This window comes from Dendropsophus ebraccatus, chromosome 15, assembly GCF_027789765.1.
Source record: "Dendropsophus ebraccatus isolate aDenEbr1 chromosome 15, aDenEbr1.pat, whole genome shotgun sequence".
Taxonomy (NCBI): Eukaryota; Metazoa; Chordata; class Amphibia; order Anura; family Hylidae; genus Dendropsophus; species Dendropsophus ebraccatus.
In genome coordinates, this window is record NC_091468.1 from 2,389,130 (window position 1) to 2,411,896 (window position 22,767).

At 54.8% G+C, this 22,767-nt stretch overlaps 1 protein-coding gene across 2 annotated transcripts; it reads right to left on the reverse strand.

Annotated features, from left to right (window-relative positions):
- Positions 1-828: 828 nt before the first annotated feature.
- Positions 829-11,305, reverse strand: GTPBP2 (GTP binding protein 2). Of its 2 annotated transcripts, none has more exons than XM_069955612.1 (12): positions 11,023-11,305; positions 7,400-7,426; positions 6,835-7,019; positions 6,647-6,755; positions 4,927-5,124; positions 3,659-3,833; positions 2,927-3,146; positions 2,717-2,852; positions 2,332-2,390; positions 1,965-2,136; positions 1,720-1,884; positions 829-1,646 (listed from the first exon to the last, which is right to left on the reverse strand). In XM_069955612.1, the coding sequence occupies exons 1-12, from the start codon at positions 11,212-11,214 to the stop codon at positions 1,482-1,484; spliced, it is 1,803 nt and encodes a 600-aa protein (XP_069811713.1). In that variant the 5' UTR covers positions 11,215-11,305; the 3' UTR covers positions 829-1,481. The 2 variants fall into 2 exon arrangements, with proteins under 2 accessions (XP_069811713.1, XP_069811714.1); XM_069955613.1 differs by lacking the exon at positions 11,023-11,305 and adding an exon at positions 9,941-9,961.
- Positions 11,306-22,767: the final 11,462 nt, after the last annotated feature.

A 22,767-nucleotide genomic window follows, 5' to 3' on the forward strand; every position in this document is an offset into this window, starting at 1 on the left:
CTTCACCCTCGACATTTGTTAAGCATTACCGTCTCAGTATGTCAGAATCCTCAGCCTTAGGCAAAAAAGTGCTTAGTGCCGCTGCTGCTAATTAACCCCTCCCTATATGTTTGCACTGCTGTTAAGATCCCATACTGTGCTGCCAAAGGACGTCCAGGGAAGATAAAAATTTGTCCCACCTGTAATTTTCATTTCCTGGAGTCTGTAGGCAGCACAGGGATCCCACCCTAATAAATGTTTTTGTATTGCTGCATACTAACTCAGTGTCTTTGTGTCTCTGTGGGGGTTTTATAGAGGAGGTTCTACACTTAATGGATTCATTTACTACTGATTATGTCTCTTCTGCCTAGTTGTAGGGGGTGGACTTTAACCCATACTGTGCTGCCTTCGGACTCCAGGAAATGAAAATTACAGGTGGGACAAATTTTTATCATACCCCCTTCTCCGGCTCCACTGAATTGTCTGCTGCAGGGTTATATAACCCTCCTCCGGCTCTGCTGCAGGGTTATATACCCCTCCTCCAGCTCTGCTGCAGGGTTACATACCCCCTCCTCCGGCTCTGCTGCATTGTTATCGGCGACTTCAGCCGGGTATGGCTAGATGCAGCGGAGTGTGCGTGTGTTCTAAGTATTGGGAGCCATCAGGCTGGCTCCTTCTCCCATTATCGTTATTGGGGATAGTTGGCCCGTACAGATGACACCCCTGGGTAGTTGATTACATCCTGTGTCCACATATAATGAATATAGTTACCCCAGGAGAACAGGAACCTCACCATCACAGAGAAGTCACTACCCCCAGGTCCGCTCTGCTGCAGGGATAGGCCGCACATGTGCCAGAAAAATTTTATTCCGTACAGAACGTGCAAAACTATAAGCACTCACACATGGATACATGATAACTGCACACGTGGAGAGCTGAGCGGCCATCCCCTCCCCCACAGAGCCAGCACCAACTACTGACTCCACTGTCCTGCCCTCTACAGCAATGGCCACCATTACCTCGTTTCATAAACACATTGTGCCAAAGCCTGGACACCACAGACTATGTCACCCCCCTTACAGCAGACAAAGGTGGGAGTACAGTCTCGTGTAACTTTTCCCCCACCCATCAGAGAAGAGGTTTGCCCAGTCTGTAGGCCTGATCACCCCTGAGAGGGTGCTGCAGGATGGAGGTCTTGGGTTAGGGAATTAAAAAAAAAAAAAATCTGTAGAAAAAGGGGCTAAAAACATCCATAAAAAACACTCATCTGAACACAGAATAAAATCCAGACAGGAAAGACGCTGAAGAATCCACCAATGCCCAGGACAGAGGATCTGCTGCGGGGATCCACCAATGCCCAGGACAGAGGATCTGCTGCTGGGATCCACCAATGCCCAGAACACAAATCTGTTAAAGGATCCACTATTGCACAGGACCGCAGATTGGCTGAGGGAACCGTCTATGTCTGGGAGTGTGGATCTTACACAGTGCAGTGGTCGAGGTCAGAGGGCACTGGTCTCTGTGGTAATGATCTGCAGGCTGCACACATGTCCAATGCCCTTGGTGACACCCTCCCGGAAGAGAAGCTTTGTGCCAGGCTTTAAATACTCCGGATGCTTAATAAACCGGAAACGGACAACGGCCTTCTCCCCTGTTCTCAGCTCATCCTAGATACAAGAGGGAAAGATCATCATCATATGTCCATCACTCAATCATCAACTTCCATCCACTGGAGCTCACCTTGCCATGTATATGTTCCAGCACTGCCGTCTGCCTGACGTTGCCTACGTGAACAGTAACCTGTACTCCACGCCGGCAGGACGTTGCGTGAAACAGGAGGACGATCTCTGCCTCAAACACCCAGCAGACGGTGGGCATCATCTCCGGGCTCACAAGGACCATACCCTGCATCCAGAAACAAGGACTCAGCACACCTGCAGGACACATCAGCACTGCCCTGTAGGAGGTCACAAGGGTGCACTCACCTTCCGAAGTAGAGAGCGGTCAAATGCCCCCAGGGCCAGCGTAGCTGCTTGTCCAGCCCGTAACACTCGACAGGCGGAGCGGTTTCTTTGGATGCTGCACACTCTGAGGGGAAGGAAGCTGCCACCATCCGTGGGTCCCACCACCAAGCGCTCACCCTCCTTACACACCCCACTGGGAACATAAAAGGGAACTGGTCACAGGTGTTGGCCTCTCATCTTTACAAGACCAGCAATGTGATACAAGACTGATACAGCTGAGAGCCGGTGGTCCAGGGGCCCCGCTATGTACTACTTTATTATATATTATAATCCTCCAGTCGGCTGACAGTTCCATGTACAGTGTGTTAGTCCATGACCTGGCACTGACCTGTACAGTGTTCCTCCTACTACCGTCCCCACCTCCGGCACCGTATAGATCTCATCAACCTGCAGAGAGGACAAGACAACAACTTGCAATAATACAACTGCCCAAGGGGGTCCACATCAGTGATGTGAATGAGCAGTACACCACCCTTACCCCACCTGAGGCTTCACTGCTGTCCCCCAGAGTATACAAAAGAGCCAACCAAACCCCCCCCCCCCCCCCCCCCCCAAAACCGACACACACCTCCCCGAAACCAAAGCCCTCGAGCTGGCATACACTTCTCCAAAACCAGAGTCCCCGAGCCAACACACTCCTCCCCAAAACCAGAGCCCCGGAGCTGACACACACCTCCCCAAAACCAGAGCCACCAAGCTGACAGGAGTCTCACCTGGAATTCTGGCAGCTGCTGCATCAGCTCTTCCTGCTCCCGGCTGTTGGTGAGTGGAGGTAAAATATTCAGGAAAACTTTCAGCAAGTCTAAAGACTCTCCGGACACGCTGGAGATGGCGAATATCGGAGTGATGCTACACAGAGAGATTAGCAGTCAGGAACATAAAGTACGGGGCTAAAGACAGTGCGTGAGTCTTATGGTTCTTACCTTGGAGATTGAGCAAACTGCTGTGCAGCTGTGACGGCATCATCCTCTGATCGCACCATGAGGGGCACCTTGTTACAGCCAGGCTGTTTGAGAGTGCGCTCCAGCTGGCGCAGGGTCCTCTCCACCGTGGCAGGAGAGCAGAGGTCCACCTTACTGACTACTAAGAAGAATGGCACCTTCAAAGCCATGGCCAGTCCGAGGTGCTCCCGTGTGGTGCCCGCTGTGGAGAGAGGAAGCGTGACATGTGACTGCGCTGTACATACACATCTTCCCAAGATACCAAACAACCCGCAAAACCAACATCATTCATAATGGGATGTGAGTGTAAAGGCCCCACACTAAATCCTATAGTTTAATCACACATGATAAAAACTGATGGAATTACAGATAAAAACGTGAAATTATAATATAAAATAAATCCACACGGCCCTAGTGGAAAAGATTGTTAAATCACCGGTAGCTAAAATACAAAGAACCAATGAAGCGGTGTTCAAATGGGATCCCATCCCACCACTCTGCATGCCGAGAAGTTCTGGGCTCACGATGAGCCATCACCAGCCCATAAAGAATACTGGGAATAAGTACAAAACGCGGAGACATAAATAATTATATTTAGGAAAGAAATTAAAACTAAGTAGCAATAACATGAAAGAATGATAAAAACCTCCATGATTGGTTCTCAAGGCTCAAAGACTATAAGGAAGTAAGAGGATCAGAAGGACCACCACTTACCGATCCCAGTGTTGGCGCTCACCACCAGCATGGCAAAGTCTGGACAGTAGCTGGTCAGGCCAAAGATGGTCGTCTTCAAGTATTTGTGGTGACCGGCGAGGTCAATGAACGTGATCATCTTGGAGGCACTTTCACAGATCTGCTCTGCCGTGCGGGACTCACTGTAATTCACAACCTTCCAGAGGGAAAAACAGATTACACATCGGTGCTATCCCCCAGCCTGGCACACTGCCCCGCCATCTTAATCTTGCACAATGCCCCTATGACCATCACCATTCCCGCACACTGCAACAGCCGCCATCACCACCATCACAATCACCAACCCCTCTAGAGGGCGGTCAATATCTCCACTCCTGCAGTCTACAACCTTCCATTTCCACTATCTATGGTCACCTTCTCCCATCACTGCTTATTACTCCCCTGCCCCACCATTATTCTCCTCATATACCCCAATCCCTTCTCCGATGCAGCCCCCTCGCCTCTCCCCTCCTCCCGCACAGCTCTCCTCCCCAGCTCCTGCACAGCTCCCCTCACCTCTCCCCTCCTCCAGCACAGCTCCCCTCACCTCTCCCCTCCTCCCGCACAGCCCCCCCTCGCCCCTCCCCTCCTCCCGCACAGCCCCCCTCGCCCCTCCCCTCCTCCCGCACAGCCCCCCCTCGCCCCTCCCCTCCTCCCGCACAGCCCCCCCTCGCCCCTCCCCTCCTCCAGCACAGCTCCCCTCACCTCTCCCCTCCTCCCGCACAGCCCCCCCTCGCCCCTCCCCTCCTCCCGCACAGCCCCCCCTCGCCCCTCCCCTCCTCCCGCGCAGCCCCCCCTCGCCCCTCCCCTCCTCCCGCGCAGCCGCCCCTCCCCTCCCCTCCTCCCGCGCAGCCCCCCCCTCGCCCCTCCCCTCCTCCCGCACAGCCCCGCCTCGCCCCTCCCCTCCTCCCGCACAGCCCCCCTCGCCCCTCCCCTCCTCCCGCACAGCCCCCCCTCGCCCCTCCCCTCCTCCCGCGCAGCCCCCCTCGCCTCTCCCCTCCTACCGCGCAGCCCCCCTCCCACACAGCCCCCCTGCCTCTCCCCTCCTCCCGCACAGCTCTCCTCCCCACCTCTCGCACAGCCCCCCTCGCCTCTCCCCTCCTCCAGCACAGCTCCCCTCGCCTCTCCCCTCCTCCCGCGCAGCGCCCCTCGCCTCTCCCCTCCCGCGCATCCCCCCTCGCCTCTGCCCATCCTCCCGCGCAGCTCCCCTCGCCTCTGCCCATCCTCCCGCACAGCTCCCCTCAGCTCACCTCTCCTTTGCTATTGAACCCAAGAATCTCAAAACTGATGCTGGACGTTCGGCCAGATTGGATCTCATGTAGATGGCGGAAGAGGTTGAGCCTAGCGCGACCACGTCCATTGTCCAGCTCCCCCTGTGTCAGGACACCCAGCAGGGTCGACTTTCCAGAATCCACATTTCCCAGAACTGCAACTCGCAAATCTAGAAACTAATGAGAAAATGGAATAAGCAGCAACCCCCATTAATGAGTGCGGCAAAGGTGTCACATGGTCAAAGAGCAGAGGAACAAGGGTGGTCTAGAGGGGGCAGGGCTTGCGGAGGGAGCTATGGCTTGTGGGGACGGGGCTTGCGGTGGGAGCTATGGCTAGAGGGGGCGGGACGTGTGGTGGGAGCTATGGCTAGAGGGGGCTGGGCGTGTGGTGGGAGCTATGGCTAGAGGAGGCGGGACGTGTGGTGGGAGCTATGGCTAGAGGGGGCGGGACGTGTGGTGGGAGCTATGGCTAGAGGGGGCTGGGCGTGTGGTGGGAGCTATGGCTAGAGGTGGCTGGGCGTGTGGTGGGAGCTATGGCTAGAGGGGGCTGGTCGTGTGGTGGGAGCTATGGCTAGAGGGGGCTGGTCGTGTGGTGGGAGCTATGGCTAGAGGGGGTGGGACGTGTGGTGGGAGCTATGGCTAGAGGGGGCTGGTCGTGTGGTGGGAGCTATGGCTAGAGGGGGCTGGTCGTGTGGTGGGAGCTATGGCTAGAGGGGGCAGGACGTGTGGTGGGAGCTATGGCTAGAGGGGGCTGGGCGTGTGGTGGGAGCTATGGCTAGAGGGGGCGGGACGTGTGGTGGGAGCTATGGCTAGAGGGGGCTGGGCGTGTGGTGGGAGCTATGGCTAGAGGGGGCTGGGCGTGTGGTGGGAGCTATGGCTAGAGGGGGCAGGACGTGTGTTGGGAGCTATGGCTAGAGGGGGCGGGGCGTGTGGTGGAGCTATGGCTAGAGGGAGCGGGATGTGTGGTGGGAGCTATGGCTAGAGGGAGCGGGACGTGTGGTGGGAGCTATGGCTAGAGGGGGCTGGGCGTGTGGTGGGAGCTATGGCTAGAGGGGGCTGGGCGTGTGGTGGGAGCTATGGCTAGAGGGGGCTGGGCGTGTGGTGGGAGCTATGGCTAGAGGGGGCTGGGCGTGTGGTGGGAGCTATGGCTAGAGGGGGCGGGACGTGTGTTGGGAGCTATGGCTAGAGGGGGCTGGGCGTGTGGTGGGAGCTATGGCTAGAGGGGGCGGGACGTGTGGTGGGAGCTATGGCTAGAGGGGGCTGGGCATGTGGTGGGAGCTATGGCTAGAGGGGGCTGGGCGTGTGGTGGGAGCTATGGCTAGAGGGGGCGGGACATTTGTTGGGAGCTATGGCTAGTGGGGGCGTGTGGTGGGAGCTATGGCTAGAGGGGGCGGGACGTGTGGTGGGAGCTATGGCTAGAGGGGGCGGGACGTGTGGTGGGAGCTATGGCTAGAGGGGGCGGGGCGTGTGTTGGGAGCTATGGCTAGAGGGGGCGGGGCGTGTGGTGGGAGCTATGGCTAGAGGGGGCTGGGCGTGTGGTGGGAGCTATGGCTAGAGGGGGCGGGGCGTGTGGTGGGAGCTATGGCTAGAGGGGGCAGGGCGTGTGGGTGGGAGCTATGGCTAGAGGGGGCGGGACGTGTGGTGGGAGCTATGGCGAGAGGCGGGGCGTGTGGATTCGTCTTGGACAGGGCAGCGTTACCTGCTGGTTGTCTGGGACCTTGCGGATCAGAACTTCTGTTATCTTCCTGGGTGCGTCACTGTCATAATCCACCTCACGCTCTCGCAGCACCGTGATGTCTGCACCAACCCTGCACCAAGAGACAATAAGTCACATGTGAAGCCACGACATGTGAACACACAACACGGAGGGGATAGGGGGTGCCATACTTCTCTGCCATCCGGTGCAGCGTGTGCAGGGACGCCCGCATCTCCTCCTCAGACAGCCCCACCAGCAGACCATTATCCTCCACACCAATCTGGTAGACGGCCTCGCCACGCCCCTCCTGAAGGCGCCACTTCATTTGCGTCACCAAGTGCTCAAAGCGATACTGAGACGGGTTTACCAGCTTCAGCTGTAACAGAGGGCATAAGTACACATAGGGCGGTGTGGCCCGAAGCGGGCGGTGACATTAGTACTCATAGGGCAGTGTGGCCCCGAAGCGGGCGGTGACATTAGTACACATAAGGCGGTGTGGCCCCGAAGCGGGCGGTGACATTAGTACTCATAGGGCAGTGTGGCCCCGAAGCGGGCGGTGACATTAGTACTCATAGGGCAGTGTGGCCCCGAAGCGGGCGGTGACATTAGTACACATAAGGCGGTGTGGCCCCGAAGCGGGCGGTGACATTAATACTCATAGGGCAGTGTGGCCCCGGAGCAGGCAGTTACATTAGTACACAAAGGACAAAGGGTGGTGTGGCCCCAGAGCGGGGGGGGGGGGGAAGGGATTCTCACCTTGTATTCTATGTTCCCTTCCTCTGCCTGTAATAGAGAAATAACATATTAGTCACAGAATATATTCTACAGGTGGAGCAATATGGAGGTCAGCCAGGAAGGGGTTAACTCGACTTAACGGGGGAGAGGTGACGCATAATTCAAAATTCCACATAACCCCCACAACCCTAAGTGGCCGTTCACACTACAGAATATGGACGTCTCTCGCGCAGTCTGCCCAAAAAATTTACATGTCCTATTGAATCAACGGGACAGGTGGAAATTCCACCCATATTTTTATAGTGTGAACGGCCCCTAATAGAGAAATCTATCATCTCTCTGCCCCCCCCCTATTATATACTGAGCTCCCCTCTCTTCCCCCGGTTATACCCTACGTGGTCTCCGCGCTCTCCCCGGTATAACCTACGTGGTCTCCGCGCTCTCCCCGGTATAACCTACGTGGTCTCCGCGCTCTCCCCGGTATAACCTACGTGGTCTCCGCGCTCTCCCCGGTATAACCTACGTGGTCTCCGCGCGCTCCCCGGTATAACCTACGTGGTCTCCGCGCTCTCCCCGGTATAACCTACGTGGTCTCCGCGCTCTCCCCGGTATAACCTACGTGGTCTCCGCGCTCTCCCCGGTATAACCTACGTGGTCTCCGCGCTCTCCCCGGTATAACCTACGTGGTCTCCGCGCTCTCCCCGGTATAACCTACGTGGTCTCCGCGCTCTCCCCGGTATAACCTACGTGGTCTCCGCGCTCTCCCCGGTATAACCTACGTGGTCTCCGCGCTCTCCCCGGTATAACCTACGTGGTCTCCGCGCTCTCCCCGGTATAACCTACGTGGTCTCCGCGCTCTCCCCGGTATAACCTACGTGGTCTCCGCGCTCTCCCCGGTATAACCTACGTGGTCTCCGCGCTCTCCCCGGTATAACCTACGTGGTCTCCGCGCTCTCCCCGGTATAACCTACGTGGTCTCCGCGCTCTCCCCGGTATAACCTACGTGGTCTCCGCGCTCTCCCCGGTATAACCTACGTGGTCTCCGCGCTCTCCCCGGTATAACCTACGTGGTCTCCGCGCTCTCCCCGGTATAACCTACGTGGTCTCCGCGCTCTCCCCGGTATAACCTACGTGGTCTCCGCGCTCTCCCCGGTATAACCTACGTGGTCTCCGCGCTCTCCCCGGTATAACCTACGTGGTCTCCGCGCTCTCCCCGGTATAACCTACGTGGTCTCCGCGCTCTCCCCGGTATAACCTACGTGGTCTCCGCGCTCTCCCCGGTATAACCTACGTGGTCTCCGCGCTCTCCCCGGTATAACCTACGTGGTCTCCGCGCTCTCCCCGGTATACCCTACGTGGTCTCCGCGCTCTCCCCGGTATAACCTACGTGGTCTCCGCGCTCTCCCCGGTATACCCTACGTGGTCTCCGCGCTCTCCCCGGTATAACCTACGTGGTCTCCGCTCTCCCCGGTATAACCTACGTGGTCTCCGCGCTCTCCCCGGTATAACCTACGTGGTCTCCGCGCTCTCCCCGGTATAACCTACGTGGTCTCCGCGCTCTCCCCGGTATAACCTACGTGGTCTCCGCGCTCTCCCCGGTATACCCTACGTGGTCTCCGCGCTCTCCCCGGTATACCCTACGTGGTCTCCGCGCTCTCCCCAGTATAACCTACGTGGTCTCCGCGCTCTCCCCGGTATACCCTACGTGGTCTCCGCGCTCTCCCCAGTATAACCTACGTGGTCTCCGCGCTCTCCCCAGTATACCCTACGTGGTCTCCGCGCTCTCCCCGGTATACCCTACGTGGTCTCCGCGCTCTCCCCAGTATAACCTACGTGGTCTCCGCGCTCTCCCCGGTATAACCTACATGGTCTCCGCTCTCCCCGGTATAACCTACATGGTCTCCGCTCTCCCCGGTATAACCTACATGGTCTCCGCTCTCCCCGGTATAACCTACATGGTCTCCGCTCTCCCCGGTATAACCTACGTGGTCTCCGCTCCCCCCCCCCCCCCCCCCCCGGTATAACCTACGTGGTCTCCCCTCTCCCCGGTATAACCTACGTGGTCTTCCCTCTCCCCGGTATAACCTACATGATCTTCACTCTCCCAACGTATAATCCTATCTCCTGTACCCACCATAACCTGTGCACCCCCCTCCTCCCCCCGCATTAGGTGCAGGGTGGTACATTCCTGCTCTATATTTAGGCCTCAGCCGGTTTAGGACACTCAGGAATAACATCACAGGATCGGACAGAAATATCTCAGAATGTAAAACACCCAAAGACATCAGCTGAAGGGGCAGTTACTGTGTACACCGGGGTAGTTATACCATAGGGGCAGCTAGACTTTATGGTGGTGTTTGTCTCTGACACTATATGGGGGGGGGGGGGGGGGGGGGGGTCTCTCCTCAGGGGCAGTTACACTATATGGGGGGGTCTCTCCTCAGGGGCAGTTACACTATATGGGGGGGGGGGGTCTCTCCTCAGGGGCAGTTACACTATATGGGGGGGGGGGTCTCTCCTCAGGGGCAGTTACACTATATGGGGGGGGGGGTATCTCAACACCTCGGGGGGCAGTTACACTATATGGGGGGTCTCTCCTCACCTCGGGGGGCAGTTACACTATATGCAGGGTCTCTCCTCACCTCGGGGGGCAGTTACACTACATGGGGGGGTCTCTCCTCACCTCGGGGGGCAGTTACACTACATGGGGGGTCTCTCCTCACCTCAGGGGTCAGTTACACTACATGGGGGGTCTCTCCTCACCTCGGGGGGCAGTTACACTATATGGGGGGTCTCTCCTCACCTCGGGGGGCAGTTATACTATATGGGGGGTCTCTCCTCACCTCAGGGGGCAGTTACACTATATGGGGGGTCTCTCCTCACCTCGGGGGGCAGTTACACTATATGGGGGGTCTCTCCTCACCTCGGGGGGCAGTTACACTATATGGGGGGTCTCTCCTCACCTCGGGGGGCAGTTACACTATATGGGGTGTCTCTCCTCACCTCGGGGGGCAGTTACACTATATGGGGGGGGGTGTCTCTCCTCACCTCGGGGGGCAGTTACACTATATGGGGGGGGGTGTCTCCTCACCTCGGGGGGCAGTTACACTATATGGGGGGTCTCTCCTCACCTCGGGGGGCAGTTACACTATATGGGGGGGGGGTCTCCTCACCTCGGGGGGCAGTTACACTATATGGGGGGGTCTCTCCTCACCTCGGGGGGCAGTTACACTATATGGGCGGGGGTCTCTCCTCACCTCGGGGGGCAGTTACACTATATGGGCGGGGGTCTCTCCTCACCTCGGGGGGCAGTTACACTATATGGGCGGGGGTCTCTCCTCACCTCGGGGGGCAGTTACACTATATGGGCGGGGGTCTCCTCACCTCGGGGGGCAGTTACACTATATGGGGGGGGTCTCCTCACCTCGGGGGGCAGTTACACTATATGGGGGGGGGGTATATGGGCGGGGGTCTCTCCTCACCTCGGGGGGCAGTTACACTATATGGGGGGGGTCTCCTCACCTCGGGGGGCAGTTACACTATATGGGGGGGGGTCTCCTCACCTCGGGGGGCAGTTACACTATATGGGGGGGTCTCTCCTCACCTCGGGGGGCAGTTACACTACATGGGGGGTCTCTCCTCACCTCGGGGGGCAGGTAGGGCGGGTTGTTGCTCTTGCCTCCCCGGCCCCGGCTCTTCCCGGTTTTCTTGGCCTTGGCTCCCGCTTTCCCTCTCCCGCCGGCCGCCCCGCTGCCTCCTCCCGGCCCGAACAGCTCGAACACCCTCGGCTCCATTCCCGCAGCCCCGCCGGTATAGTGCGCGCCCAGCGCGGGCATCAGCCTCCGGTACCGCCGCCTCCCCGGCCGGACAGCGATCTGAGGAGAACTCCGGGATCCAGCGCCTTTCCGGGCCCAGCCCCGCCCACTTACCGCTATGACCCGGCCAATCCAAGAGCCTGCAGTAACACAGGCCCCGCCCACTCTCCGCCTTCACGTCGCTTTTGGGTTTGAATTTCAAATACCCCGCCCATTATCACGGACAGGGCCGGTAACCACGCCCACAGCAACGAGGATGTCAACAAACAGGCCACACCCACATGTTTACTGTATGATTGCATCATCCAGTCCCGGCTCCGTCCTGTTACTGCGCAGAATCGGCGATCACTCACCTTAGGCACCTGACCCAACCTGTCACCTGACCACCCACCTGCCCCCCCATCACCCAACCTGTCACCTGACCACCCACCTGCCCCCCCCATCACCCATCTGTCCCCCCATCACCCAACCTGTCACCTGACCACCCACCTGCCCCCCCCTATCACCCATCTGTCCCCCCCATCACCCAACCTGTCACCTGACCACCCACCTGCCCCCCCCATCACCCAACCTGTCACCTGACCACCCACCTGCCCCCCCCCATCACCCAACCTGTCACCTGACCACCCACCTGCCCCCCCCATCACCCAACCTGTCACCTGACCACCCACCTGCCCCCCATAACACACCTGTCATCTTATCACCCACCTGTCCCTCCATCACTCGCCTGTCACCTGATCCCCCACCTGTCACCTGATCCCCCACCTGTCACCTGACCACCCACCTGTCACCTGATCCCCCACCTGTCACCCCAATCACCCACCTGTCCCTCCATCACTCGCCTGTCACCTGATCCCCCACCTGTCACCTGATCCCCCACCTGTCACCTGATCCCCCACCTGTCACCTGATCCCCCACCTGTCACCTGACCACCCACCTGTCACCTGATCCCCCACCTGTCACCCCAATCACCCACCTGTCCCTCCATCACTCGCCTGTCACCTGATCCCCCACCTGTCACCTGATCCCCCACCTGTCACCTGATCCCCCACCTGTCACCTGATCCCCCACCTGTCACCTGATCCCCCACCTGTCACCTGATCCCCCACCTGTCACCCCAATCCCCCACCTGTCACCTGATCCCCCACCTGTCACCTGATCCCCCACCTGTCATCTTATCCCCCACCTGTCACCCCAATCACCCACACAATAAAGTTCACTGACATGAAGGCCGCCCCTCCTAATGTCCCCACAATCAGTCATGTGATCACCTCCTGCTGCTGATGTAAGGAGCAGCAACCTCTGATGTCACCAGAAGGAAAATCCCCAGATGTAGATGAGAAGGCTCCGCCCCCAGATGTCACCACCCCCACATACGCCGTCAGTAATGGAATTGTCCAGGAATAGAAAAAAGGAGGGAAAAAAAGGCAAGAGGCAGCGCCTCGTGTGATACCGTTAGGAATAGTGTCGTGGGCGAAGGTTAGTGATTGAAGGCTCACCTTTTCGCCCCTTGGGCTTGGTGCATATCACCCCTTGTGTGGGGTACTCGATGGTTTTGGATGGTGTTGCTGTATTCCGTGCCGGAGCTGCGAGCTAGTCCTAGGATAGGTTCACCGGGATGCTCCCAAAAGGAAAATGGGGCCCGTGGGGAGAATGCAAGTGGACGGGAAGAATTACCAAAAGGTCCTTTTGGGGACCAGCGCTGCTCCGGAGAATTCACAGCCACGATGCAGATGTAAGAAAAGTGGAGTTTATTGTAAAAGCACAGGTATTACGCGTTTCAGAAGCAATAGCTTCCTTCATCAGAAAATGTGCAACATTTAGCTATTGCTTCTGAAACGCGTAATACCTGTGCTTTTACAATAAACTCCACTTTTCTTACATCTGCATCGTGGCTGTGAATTCTCCGGAGCAGCGCTGGTCCCCAAAAGGACCTTTTGGTAATTCTTCTCGTCCACTTGCAGGAATAGAAAAACATTGCAGCCTTTTTCCAATTGTAGCGCCACTACTGGTTGTGTGTGGTATTACAACTCACGTGTGGGTCGGCATACATATATAACCTGAGGACAGGTGTGATATCACAATGAGGGCGGGGCTATACCACATAATATATGAGCTGATGCTTGGGGATTGTTGTCCCATGATGCAGCCAGGAATGCTGCACCCCGAGGATGAGTAACCAGAGTGTCAGGATATTATGGCGGAGTCACCGCTGAGTGCAGACATACCTTGGCGAGGGGGAGGGGGGGGAGCGCAGACATACCCTGGCGAGGGGGGAGGGAGAGGCACATACATACCTGGCGAGGGGGGAGAGCACATACATACTCTGCAGGTCTGGGGGAGGGGTGGGCTGTGGGGATGCTCTGCGGGTCTGGGGGAGGTTTTGGTGTGTGGGGATGCTCGGCGGGTCTGGGGGAGCGGTGGGCTGTGACATGTGTGACATACTGGGGTCATGTGACACAGAAGTCGCCATTTACCGATCATTCTCCATCGTCCTGCTAGCTAGAGGGTTGTCACGGTGTAGGCACGAGGGTGATACAGCTGGAAGCCGGGCTCCTGACCGTGCGGGAATACTGGGCGTGCGATTCTTCGTTGTCCTTAGTCAGGGCACCAATGATCACACCAATGCGAAGGGTCAGAAACAACGGTAGTTGTATATTTATTGTAACGGTGGTAACTAGTAGCAACAGTCTCTCCGGATGCAACCGGGAATAAGGCAGAGTAATGGGTGATGCTGCAACAGGCTGTGATGGTAGTGTGCTGAATGATGGGAGTAGTAGTGATACTGAGGATAAGATGCTGGGCGGAATGGAACTGAGATGAATACTTGCTTTTGATGATTAGAGAAGATGATGAGAGGAATGACTGAAGAACGGCACCCAGATCTTGTGGTTAGGATGAGAATCTTGAGGACTTGAGAATAGAACACAGCCAGGAACACTTCTGGTAATGCTGCAGCAGGTACCGCAGGACTGCGGCCTAGTGACACAGGAGCAGCAGCAACACACAACCTGTCCCCCTGAAGGTGGGAGACAGGACATGAGGTAGAGAGGAAGTCACATGGTATTCCCCAGCCAAAGCTCAATGGCCATTGGAGTTACCATGGCAGCAGGGGCAGTCACATGACATCCAGCCATTGCATCATCACACCATCAGAACATATAGGACCAAATATACATAAGAAGTACCATAGAGACTTCCGGTGGGCGGGACACCCTGGGTGGCCGCCTTTAACAGGAGCTCTGTCTGCTTGCCCATTATAACGGCTCCCCAGGGCGAATTGCGCCACAAAACCTGGCACTGCAGCACCCCTAGGTGACGAGCAGACCGGGACGAGCACAGCCACCAAGTCTGACCCGATCGGGGTCACACCGGCAAGACCCGCGCAGGAACGCGGCCGAGGAGAAGCACCATCTTGCCTGTCCCCCACATGCACTGCAAGCTCTCCTGGGCCAGACCGCCGCGATAGCGCGTGCACCGCGCTGCAGAGCTGCACACCTCACCCGGAGCACAGGACGGAGGGAGGTACTGTAGAGAGCTCCGGGCGCCGCTACACCGCCATAGCCACTGACGCCTGCCAGCGCTCCCGCGCCATATACACATCCCCCTGAGGTGACCCACAAGAGAGAGGCACATATCAGGGGTCGGGGCGATCCGCGCCCCCCCCCCCCCTCTCCTGCTGGTGCTGTGAGCCACTGAACGGCCCCGCTGCTTCCCCATATCTCAAAGCCGCCATCTTGCCCTACATAGGGTGACTGCACGGGGCACGGCCTCCCCCTCCTCTCAGTGTTACACCCTAATAGACTGGTGCGGATCACAAACCATCACATCCCCCCAGAAACGTTCTCTTCTGTTCACTGCAGTTCTGACCACGTTGTGCAATTGGTGAAACACTGTACGCCACCTATTACTGCCCGAACATTCTCTGTGCAACTGGTGAAACACTGTACGCCACCTATTACTGCCCGAACATTCCCTGTGCAACTGGTGAAACACTGTACGCCACCTATTACTGTCTGAACATTTCATGACCAACTGGTGAAACACTGTATACCACCTATTACTGCCCGAACATTTCACGTGCAATTGGCGAAACACTGTACGCCACCTGTCACTGCCTACACATTCTATCTGTAAAGTGTCACCATCTTACTGCCTCTGGACAAAAAGGCCATTCCTCTATAAGACCATCAAGTGGCAGCACCAGACCAATCATTGCAGACTGTGACACATATTGCATGCCTATTCATCCATACTGATCGTCTTGATCACTACTGCTCTGACTCCCATTGCCATTATCAGATCTATTGCCCTGCAGCAAAATTTACTTGCATATCTGGACCGCTGAATATCACCACACTGCTGACCCAGAGATATTCGCAACAGTTCTCCCAACAGACTGACACTTCCTGATTGCACCACTAGGTGGCAGTGTGAGTCCTACTAGTTCAAACACACAGTGCTGGATACCCTTCTTCTGTACAAGCTATTGCAATATACAACATACGGATTCTTGGACACGACATAGTGTGGCATCTAGCACAACATAGGTGTAAGAGCCCTAGAATCTCGGGCCCCCCAACCAGCATGACACAAGCCTGATGTAACACCACTGAGGTGATCTCCCCGGAATAACTCATACCTCACAGGTCAAAGCATCTTTCTGGTGCCTGGGTCGCATTGGTCATGGACAAATTTCTTACGTCCTCCCAGGGAGCAATGAACAAATCTCTACGCAGTACTAAACAACCGGACCAACCCCCCTCCTCTTCCAAAACAAATCCAAAAAAGAACAAAGATAAAACTCAAACCAAGTCCCTAGCTGCTGCCGCCGCCACAAAAATGGCATCTTCCGCTTCTGGGGACAAACGTCTCTCTGAGTCCGAACCCTCCACACCGCCTCCCAACCAACGGACGTATCATGCTCCACAGGATTCCATCCAAGCCGCTTCAGTGGCCCAGGAGGTCACGCGACTCATAATGCCACTATTGGACAAGAAACTAGACTTGCTACACACCTCCATAAACGCAGCGTTGGCCCAAATTAATAACAATGCGCAAAAAATAAATGACATGGAAACAAGAATTGTGGATGCTGAATCCTTGTTGGACTCGCTCCAGGGTAGCTCCAACGCCTAGGCGGAAACAATCCAGTCTTTACAATCCAAGTTTGATGACTTAGAAAACAGAAGTCGTCGCAACAACCTCAGATTTGTAGGAATACCAGAGGCAATAAAGGGAGAAGACCTTAAACAACTCATCACTGTCGAAATCCCAGCGGCCCTAGAACTAGACCTGGACTTACCCACTCTCCTAACAGAGAGAATACACCGAATTGGACCGGAACGCAGAGACCAACAGAACCGCTCCAGGCAAGTAATTGCACGGTTTTTCATTTCCGTATGAAGGAAGACATACTCCGGGCCTTCAAAAGATGCAACTCCCTGAGAGTCCGAGACCATAACATCTTGATCTTTCAAGACTACTCAGCTTCAGTGACGCAAAGGCGAAGAGCTTTTTCCCCCATCTGCAAATATCTTTTGGAACACCATCACAAATTTCAGCTCCAATACCCAGCCAAACTCCGAGTGACCGTGAACGATCGCACCATGACCTTTGACGATCCTACCCAGGCAGGCCGGCACTTCAACATCCGACTAGAGGACTGAAAATGTACACCTTGACCGCCTAATGTTAAACGCAAGTTATTACTCAGATTCCGGATTCCCGAATGATGTTCTTTTTGTGGTTACACCTGTTCATTTGCAATATGTTTTGGTGGCCTCATGGCCCTGTTTCTGTTCTAATGTTGTTTTATCTTCCCTTTCTCAGTAGCCCTCCCCCCCCATGCCCGTGGGTCTCCCGCAGTAACGTGCTCCTCAAGCCGGACGATGCCGTATACTGGCTGGGATAGAAACTGATCGCCACCTCCTACGCTCATCTGGCTCCGAATTCGCCACACCAGCGGAGTGGGATGAGTACCTCAATGACACACACTGCTCTCACATACACCACACCCACAGAATTCAAGTTCATATCCTGGAATGTTGCAGGTCTCAACACCCCCATAAAGCGCTCCAAAGTCCTCACCCATTTGAAACGACTGAAAGGTGATGTCGCTTTCCTACAAGACACTCACTGGAAGCATGACGACCACCCCACCCTGAAGGCCCCTTGGCTGGACAGATGCGTATCAGCATCTTACACTTCAAAACGTAGAGGAGTAGCGATTATATTTAGTAAATCTGTACCCTACACAATAGACTCTAGTTACAAGGACCCCGGAGGCAGGTATCTCTGCTTGGACGTAAGCATAGCAGGACGCTCTTATACGTTACTCAAAATTTATGCCCCCACGACACCCAATCAAGACTTTTACTCGGCACTCTTGCAATACCTACTAGCCAGACCCCTCCACACCCTTATAATGGCAGGTGACTTCAACCAATCCCTACAGTCAGACCTGGACAGATCACATCGCACTGCTTCACACATGACCCCCCCCCCCCCGCCACCCCTCCTGACGATCCTTTCCCAAATGGACCTTTGCGATCCGTGGAGATTAAATCATCCTCCAGAACGAGAATATACTTACCATTCCAGGGTCCATGACACATTCTCCCGGATCGACTACATTCTCATCACATCCTCACTTTTTCTAACAACACGAGCCTCCACAATCTACCCCATCACAATTTCTGACCATAGCCCAGTGAGTCTCACGCTGGAGCCGGCCCCCCTCTCTCAAAAATCCAAAATATGGAAGTTTCCGAACTACCTAGCGTCGTCCCCGGACTTCCAATCATATTTACAAACGCACTGGGTCAACTATGTGGACGATAACATAATACACACGGATGACATACCGCTGTTGTGGATGGCGTCCAAACCAGTCATCAGAGGTCATATCATCAGCTACATAAAACATCAGAAAAAACATCAAGCTAGTCAATTCCAATCACTTCACAATTCCCTACGGGATGCACAGCTGGCTTACACCACAGACCCCTCCCCAGAGACCAAACAAAATCTGACGGACGCTCGTTCCCTTCTCGACACATTCCTTCAAACCCAAGCGCACTGGCATACATCCTCTATCCAGAACAAATATTATAGGTGGGGCAACAAAACAGGCTCTCTATTAGCTAAACTGACCAGCCCACCGAGGGCACGCCACACTATTCTCTCCCTGAAAGACCAGACTACGGGGCAACTAGTCTATGACGAACCACAGATAGAGTCGTTATTATACAACTATTATGAGGACCTATACACAGCCCCCCCATCTGACTCTCACAAAATTCATTCCTTTCTGGACTCTCTGATGCTTCCTAGTCTGACATCTGAACAAAAGGCTCTGCTAGAGGAGGACATATCTGAGCCAGAGGTGAGGGACGTCATTGAGATGCTGCCCAATAATAAGACACCTGGCCCAGACGGACTCTCGGGTGAATACTACAAGATGTTGTCCCCGGAAATAGTCCCCCACCTTACCCGCCTCTACAACCTCATCTATATACAAAACGTGACAGTGACAGACTTCACAGACTCGAGGACTATCCTACTGCCCAAACCGCACAAAGACCTGACGTTGCCCCAATCCTACCGTCCTATAGCACTACTAAACCAAGACTACAAAATCCTCACAAAACTCCTAGCCACCAGACTTCAACTCATTCTACCCTCTATTCTCTCCCTATCCCAACAAGGGTTCCTGGCCAACCGACACTCCACTAAGAACATCAGGAAAGCTATTGCAGTCACAGCCCAAGCCCTAGACAAAAACCAACCCCCGACCATGCTTCTAAGTTTAGATGCCGAGAAGGCCTTTGACAAAGTTTTGTGGGCCTATATGCCACACTTATCAGACGCAACTTTGGACAGATATTTTTATCCCTTATACAGACACTTAATGACCAAGCTGCCACTGCTCTGACTGTCAATGGGAAAAACACTCCCCAGATTGATCTCTTTCGGGGAGCACGACAGGGCTGCCCACTCTCTCCCCTCCTCTTTGACATCACAATAGACCCTTTGCTCAGGCATATTGAATCCTCACCCCTTTACCCAGGAGTCCACGTAGGTCAACAAGCCATAAATGTCATGGCATTTGCAGATGACATACTACTAGCCATGAGGGACCCAAGACAATTCCTACCCGCAGCACTGACAGACCTTCAGGAAACAGGGAGTTTGATGGGTTACACCCTAAACATGGACCAATGTGAAGCTCTCTTGCTAAAGGGCCCGAGCCGTCCACTGTGGACAGCCAACATACCCATCCGCTGGAATTCCACTACAATCCCTTACCTGGGAATAACTGTAACCAAATCTCCAGCCAAGCTATACTCTCAGAACATACACACTTATGTCAAAAATGTAGAAACCTCACTTGCAGTCTGGAAGAAGTTTCCCCTTACATTCATGGGCAGAGCCAATTTACTAAAGATGGTGGAAGTACCCAAGCTGTTGTACATTTTCCAATCCTTGCCAATACATCTCAGACCTAAGGATGACAGGAGGATAAACTTTCTATACAGATCCTTCATATGGGGCTCTAAAAAGTTGAAAAGTCGACAATATTTTGCAACAAACGAAACTACATGGTGGCTTAAATTTCCAAAATGTACAAAAACTGAACCTAGCCTCCCAATTTCGTATCATCCGGGACTGGATCCAGAACACAGCGGTCCACACAGACCTATCGGTGGACAGTGCCATGGCACTCCCGTACTCCCTATCCAATCTGCTACACACCACTTACTCAAACTTGCCCTCCGAGATCAGAGACAACCTACTGTTAACCTCCACCTGGAGGTCCTGGTACAAAATGAGGACATCACTCCATTTACACCCGACTTGCTCGCTGTTTATCACGCTGATAGGCAACCCTAACTTCCAAAATGGACACCCCCACCCGCTGTTCAAAACCTGGCACCAACGAGGACTCACCACCATATATCACTTAACTGACATTGCCAAAAAAGCACCCTTAACACTGCAAGACCTACGGGATAAGTATCCAGAAGTTACCTTCCCCCAATTTGCGTATCTCCAAGCTGCAAGCTTCCTCCGCAAGTACCTAAAACACCTATCGCCAGAGGAATGGGACATTACATTCCACACAATAATGAAGAGACCCACGGCGACTAAACAACAAACATCTCACACGTATCGCTACCTCCACTCTTCATTGGACTACACAACCCAAAGCACAGGGTTGTCTCAATGGCTTCACCATTTCCCAGACCTGACGATACCGGACCTCCTCACCATGCTGGAATACTCCATTAAAATGCTACCAGCGGCAAGATGGAGATGACCCTACGCATATTTCACCGCTCATATATTTCCCCGACAAGGGGCTATAAAATGGGAGGATTCCCCACATCCTCATGTTTTACGTGTGGAGCACCGGAGGCAGACCTCACACACTGCTTATGGCAGTGCCCGATCATACAGGGATTCTGGAAGACGGTGGAAAACTTTGTACCATACAACGCACATTGGGGAGTCTTTGGGTGGATAGACCCTAAACAATTTAAATGCGGGCGGGGACCGAGAAAACTTTTACATCTATTATCTGCAGCGGCTCACAAGGCGATCCTGCAGGTATGGATCTCGCCACAGCCACCGTCCCGTAAACTATTCCTCGACAAATTGTTTATATTCCGAATGGACTGGGTGGAAGCAGCAATACTGAAAGAGCACAGGGTGGAAAAGTTCTTCCTAGTCTGGGAAAGCTTCATAGCGACACTACCCAATAGAATCCAAGAACAAATAAAACGGACCTTCCGTCAAACGACCTGGTACCTCAACCGTGAATTAGCTGGTGACCCCCCGCTGTAATCTCCTTCTCCCAAGCAGAGCAGTACCTCAGAGCACTGGAGACTCACGGCACACCTCCCCTCCCCTTCTTCCTGGTTACACATCTCACACTTCCTTGGGAATATGTTTTGCATTGAGCTTCTCCTCCCTGATATTCGCTCACTGCGATGAGCCTCACAATGTCCTAAAAGGAAAGGGATTGTTGTGGTTTTGTTTGTTTGTTTTTCTTCTCTCTACCAAAAACCAATAAAAACTGTTTTAAAAGAAGTACCATACTTGAACACTGGGGGGCGACATAATACCCTTAGGCACTGATACCTGAATATGCATACAAGAAATGAATGGAATAGTAGACCTGAACACTGAGAGGGGTGACACAATACACACAGTTTGCAGTGGGCTATAGCTTTCCAGAACAGAACTGGTTAAAATAGAGGTGCAGAGATAAAGTGACAAATAAATACTCTGTTCTGGGACACTGCACTACAGCCCCCCATTCCTGCAGAACATCGCATAACACTACAGCCCCCATTCAAGCAGAAGATCACATTACACTACAGCCCCATCCCTGCAGAACGTCGCATTACACTACAGCCCCCCCCCATCCCTGCAGAACATCGCATTACACTACAGCCCCCCATTCCTGCAGAACATCGCATTACACTACAGCCCCCCATCCCTGCAGAACATCGCATTACACTACAGCCACCCAATTCCTGCAGAACATCGCATTACACTACAGCCCCCCCATCCCTGCAGAACATCGCATTACACTACAGCCCCCCATTCCTGCAGAACATCGCATTACACTACAGCCCCCCCCCATTCCTGCAGAACATCGCATTACACTACAGCCCCCCCCATTCCTGAAGAACATCGCATTACACTACAGCCCCCCCCCATTCCTGCAGAACATCGCATTACACTACAGCCCCCCCCATTCCTGAAGAACATCGCATTACACTACAGCCCCCCCCATTCCTGCAGAACATCGCATTACACTACAGCCCCCCCCATTCCTGAAGAACATCGCATTACACTACAGCCCCCCCCATTCCTGCAGAACATCGCATTACACTACAGCCCCCCCCCATTCCTGAAGAACATCGCATTACACTACAGCCCCCCCCCATTCCTGCAGAACATCGCATTACACTACAGCCCCCCCCCCCATTCCTGCAGAACATCGCATTACACTACAGCCCCCCCCATTCCTGCAGAACATCGCATTACACTACAGCCCCCCCCCATTCCTGCAGAACATCGCATTACACTACAACCCCCCATTCCTGCAAAACATCGCATTACACTACAACCCCCCATTCCTGCAGAACATCGCATTACACTACAGCCCCCCCCCCCCCCCCCCCCCATTCCTGCAGAACACTACAGCTACCGGCCCTGCATTGAATTACAGTACAGCCAGAGCCCTATCCCTGCAGAGCATTGCAGACCATTACACCCGGACCCCCTGTCCCTGCAGACCATTACACCCGGACCCCCTGTCCCTGCAGACCATTACACCCGGACCCCCTGTCCCTGCAGACCATTACACCCGGACCCCCTGCAGATCCCACTGCACAGAGACCTCGGGGAGGAGCTGTTCTCCAGGAGCCCAGTACAGAGCGGCTCCCGGGACTCAGCAGCCACACTGGTCACATGGGAAAGCATAACTCCACCCACACGGGTCACGTGGGGAACAAGAGCAACGCCCACACAGGTCACATGGGTAAACGTAGCACCGCC